The 4,165-nt window shown below is 44.5% G+C and overlaps 1 protein-coding gene across 2 annotated transcripts; it reads right to left on the bottom strand.

Annotated features, from left to right (window-relative positions):
• Nucleotides 1-1,026: 1,026 nt before the first annotated feature.
• Nucleotides 1,027-2,935, bottom strand: LOC110489588 (protein transport protein Sec61 subunit gamma). 2 transcript variants are annotated; one of them, XM_021562321.3, is made up of 4 exons: nucleotides 2,875-2,935; nucleotides 2,257-2,360; nucleotides 1,622-1,724; nucleotides 1,027-1,194 (listed from the first exon to the last, which is right to left on the bottom strand). In XM_021562321.3, exons 2-4 carry the CDS (start codon nucleotides 2,348-2,350, stop codon nucleotides 1,185-1,187), a joined length of 207 nt encoding a protein of 68 aa, XP_021417996.1. In that variant the 5' UTR covers nucleotides 2,351-2,360; nucleotides 2,875-2,935; the 3' UTR covers nucleotides 1,027-1,184. The 2 variants fall into 2 exon arrangements, with proteins under 2 accessions (XP_021417996.1, XP_090055204.1); XM_090199078.1 differs by lacking the exon at nucleotides 1,027-1,194 and having other exon boundaries at nucleotides 1,618-1,724.
• Nucleotides 2,936-4,165: the final 1,230 nt, after the last annotated feature.

Raw genomic sequence — 4,165 nt, 5'->3', positions numbered from 1 at the left:
AGTAGAATCGGATGCGGTTTCAGCCTGTCTGCCAGTAGAATGGGGTTATGAGGTAGAATAACTTTAACCCCAACGGAATGTGAGGTGTGGTTATTGAAATCACAAGACAATATTACACAATGGCATAATCCAGACAGTCCATGTATAACCCATTTTTATATCAACCCTTGACGTGCACAAAGATGCTAAACATATCCTTCATATTAAATAGACGACATGACAATAAGTTAAGTTGTACAATTCATTGAGTTCTGATGGAAGGAGAAACGCAACATCTGGTAATACCCGATTTTGCCAAACGAGGTCCCTGTCGACCTAGTCTCAGGACCACCTCATCTAATGACGTCTTCAGTAACCTCCAAGACCAATATCATCACCCTAGCTACAGTCCTCTCACTTTGTTTTGATGTGTCACCCCCCCCCCCATCATCTTTCGAATTGTAATGAATGAAGTCTACAATTATGTAGTGAAGAATATGATTTGATTAATACCAATGGACACATGAAAAGAGAACCTGAAAATCCTCAACTTAATGCAGCTAGCTCTATGGTGTAAGTCTCTCCTGTCCAGAGGGTTGGCTTTGAGGCATACCAGTTCCCAGTTCTCTTATGCAGCGGTCAAGCACAATGCTAGTCTTTGTGTGTGTGAACACTCTCTGGCCACAGATTACCCTCCATCGTTCCCCTGGTCCCAGCGGAGTGCTTTAATACACAGCATGGTGCGGTCTGTCTGGACCACCCTGGGGTTACACAGGGACAGACGGTGTGTTTGTAAACGGTGGTGTGGTTGCAATGAACCTGCATTACTCTCAATGGTGGATTGTAGGGTGCAAGTCTACAGTTTGGAACCCAGCACCTTAAATCGGGGAGGATGGACTCATAGTAATGGTATCAAACACATGAAACATTGTTTCCATAGGTTTGATACCACTCCATTCCAGACATTATGAGCCATCCTCCCCTCAGCAGCCTCCTGTGATGTGTACACAATATACAGCTCATACATAAATCATCGTCACAAGCAGCTTTTTCTTCAATTTATTAACACAGCCAAATAAACAATGCACACAATGTAAAAACAAAAATCACATCCCTTCATTCCCCCCCACCACTATTCCATGTTTCCCCACTGTCTCAGGTCACTGGGTATTGTAGTTCTGTAGTTGTATCACACCTCCAGAGGTTCAGCCGCCCCTGAGAGAGAAGAACAACAGATGGACAGGGCCACAGAGGCTAACTAAGTTTCTCACCCAAAAGTCTACAGTCCTCCACTATTCCTTATGATTTGAAATAGAGCATGTGTAATGCATTCAATCAAATCCAAGTGCTGGAAAACAGCCGTATGTTTGATATTAATGCAGACCTATCATCCAAGGCATTACTACATGCATCTATGCGCATCATACCTTGGTTACATTACACATTTTGGATGCTTGTACATTGGTAACACTAGTGCACCTTAGGTAAATCACCCAATTTCAACACTAACCTACAAAGCCAAATGGACTTAAATGGTGTTTTCTCCCAATAATGTACATAATAAAGTACTGACTACTTACTGTCTGACTCCTGGTGTGTGTCATGCAGTCTAGTCCTATGTTGAAGGTGTGGTCCTACTTACACAATGATGTTGTTGATGGGGATGTGGATGAGCTTGACAAAGAACCCAATGAAGCCCATGATGGCAAACCCAATCGCTGTTGCCATGGCGATCTTCTGGAATTCTAGAAATGATCAGAAGAGATGGTACAATTAGAATCTTTCACAGACAACGGCAGAAAAACCAGACAGAGCTTCACAAGAGTCTTCTTGATCAATGTGTTGTTGTTTTTTTTACATCAAGGGTTTGAAAATAGAAACAGGCCTGCTCCACTCACCAAATGTCATGCTAAAAGAGATTATATCTGAAGCTGTGACTGTGGTCATATAAAGTCAACACTGAAGATTCAATCAGTGATTCATCATCAGTGCTATCCATCTACTAATAATGCTCTGTAGTTGCTCAGCTATGTAACGTTGCAGTCAGTTAACTTGCTACCCGAGTAACCATTTTGACAATCACCTGTGCAATGATTTTATGCTTGAGAGTGTAACCTCACTCAGCAGACAGTGAACTGACAGAAGACAAGATCCTAAAACAGGATAGCAGATGTCAGTGGTTTAGATCCTAAAACAGGATGTCAGTGGTTTACTTATTCAAGTGTATAAGTAAACCACTGACATATAAAGGAAGAGCTGGGTGACTGATAACCATACCTTTCCTGTCTGGTTTGGTGCACCTCTTAACGAGCCTTATGGAGTCCTTGACGAACTGCCGACTGGGCTCAACGAACTGCATAACCTGGTCCATGATGGTTCGTCTGGGGAGCAAACAAGTCCGACAGACAAGGGTTAGTTAGCTAGCTCCATCAAAGTGTCACTAGCTACACGTCTCTTCATCCCTCACCATTTCCTATGTATAATAAAGGGTTCAGTTACGGTTCTGTCCATAAATTCTTAAACATTTAGGCCTGGCTTATAATGTGTTAGCTGAGGTTCTGGTCCATTTTCTGTGTGGGTGCACGAATAAACCTGATACTGTAGCTAACGTTAACTAGCTAGTTAGCTACATGAGACTGGTGTCGATGTAACTGGTGTCGATGGCAACCATAGACTAAGAAGATTTCACAACGAAACACTAGGTTGAGCAATCAAGACAGACATTGCTTTCTAATTTCAACGTCAACGTTGCACTGAACGCCTCAAGATTGTTTGGTTATTTACCAGCAAAACAATCTAGCCAGCTACAGTAGTCAAGCGCCACAATGAAAGAAGACGTAGGTATAACAGTTTGGCCACTAAAATAGAATAATTATTTTAAATGTAGTTTCTTACCCGAGCTATGTTACTATATCAACGCGTCCAAACGAATATCTCTGAGAATAAATAGATGAAGTAGCTAGGCACTGACGTAGCTAAGAGGAGCCACGTCGCTTTCGGAAGCTTTTAGTAGAATCTAGATGACGTAAAATTCGGATGCACATGCGTGAGTGCAGAGAGCAAGAGGCAAAACAAATCTGGCCCAAAATCTGGCCACGAAAATAAGATCAAATCGCATGCGCCGAATACAACAGGTAGACCTTACAGTGAAAGAAGGAAGGAGGAAGGAGGAGGAGTAAGGGGGGGGGTTCTCGACTTGGACTCCCAGAGAGGGGGGCAGACCCCCGTAGAGGGGTGCCTACCTCACCACCCATGGCCACCAGGGGGCACCAGTACATCCAGCTAGCTCCCTACAGAGGGCCAGAGAGGGATGGGGCCAACTCAGGGAAAAGGGGGCCTACACCCGGAGAAGGGTGCCGACCCCCACCCACGGCCAAAAGGGGGTGCCACTACATCCAGCCAGCTCCCTGCACCAGGGAGATGGGGGAGATGGCCAGAGAGGGCTGGGGGTGGCCCCCGGAGAGGGGGGGACACCTCAACACCCATGCAGCGCCACTACATCCACCCTGCTGTCTTCACCAGGGAAAGAGGGGGAGACAGCCACAGAGGGATGGGACAAACCAGGGAGGCGGGGCTGCCCGCCAGAGAGAGGGCCCGCCCCCTGTCCGTGGCCACCAGGGGGTGCTACTAAACTCACCCAGAGAGGGCTGGGACCAACCCAGGGAGCCGGAGCCAATCCCAGGACAGCAGGCACTAACTCCGCCATGGTTGGTTCGAGAGCCTATAGGGTAATAAATGGCGTTTTTGTATTATTTTTTAAATTATTGTCGAAAATGATTTATTTTGTAAATACAAAATACAAAAATAAGTTTTGTACTACAGTTTACATACACCTTAGCCAATACATTTAAAGTTTTTCACAATTCCTGACATTTAATCCTAGTAAAAATTCCCTGTCTTATGTCAGTTAGGATCACCACTTTATTTTAAGAATGTGAAATTAGAATAACAGTAGAGAGAAGGATTTATTTCAGCTTTTATTTCTTTCATCGCATTCCCAGTGGGTCAGAAGTTTACATACACTTAATGAGTATTTGGTAGCATTGCCTTTAAATTGTTTAACTTAGGTCAAATGTTTCAGGTAGCCTTACACAAGCTTCCCACAATAAGTTGGGTGAATTTTGGCCCATTCCTCCTGACAGAGGTGGTGTAACTGAGTCAGGTTTGTAGGCCTCCTTGCTTGTGA

This window comes from Oncorhynchus mykiss, chromosome 15 (genome assembly GCF_057628025.1).
Source record: "Oncorhynchus mykiss isolate SJ-2025 chromosome 15, ASM5762802v1, whole genome shotgun sequence".
NCBI lineage: Eukaryota > Metazoa > Chordata > Actinopteri > Salmoniformes > Salmonidae > Oncorhynchus > Oncorhynchus mykiss.
This window is presented reverse-complemented; position numbering and strand designations above follow the sequence as displayed.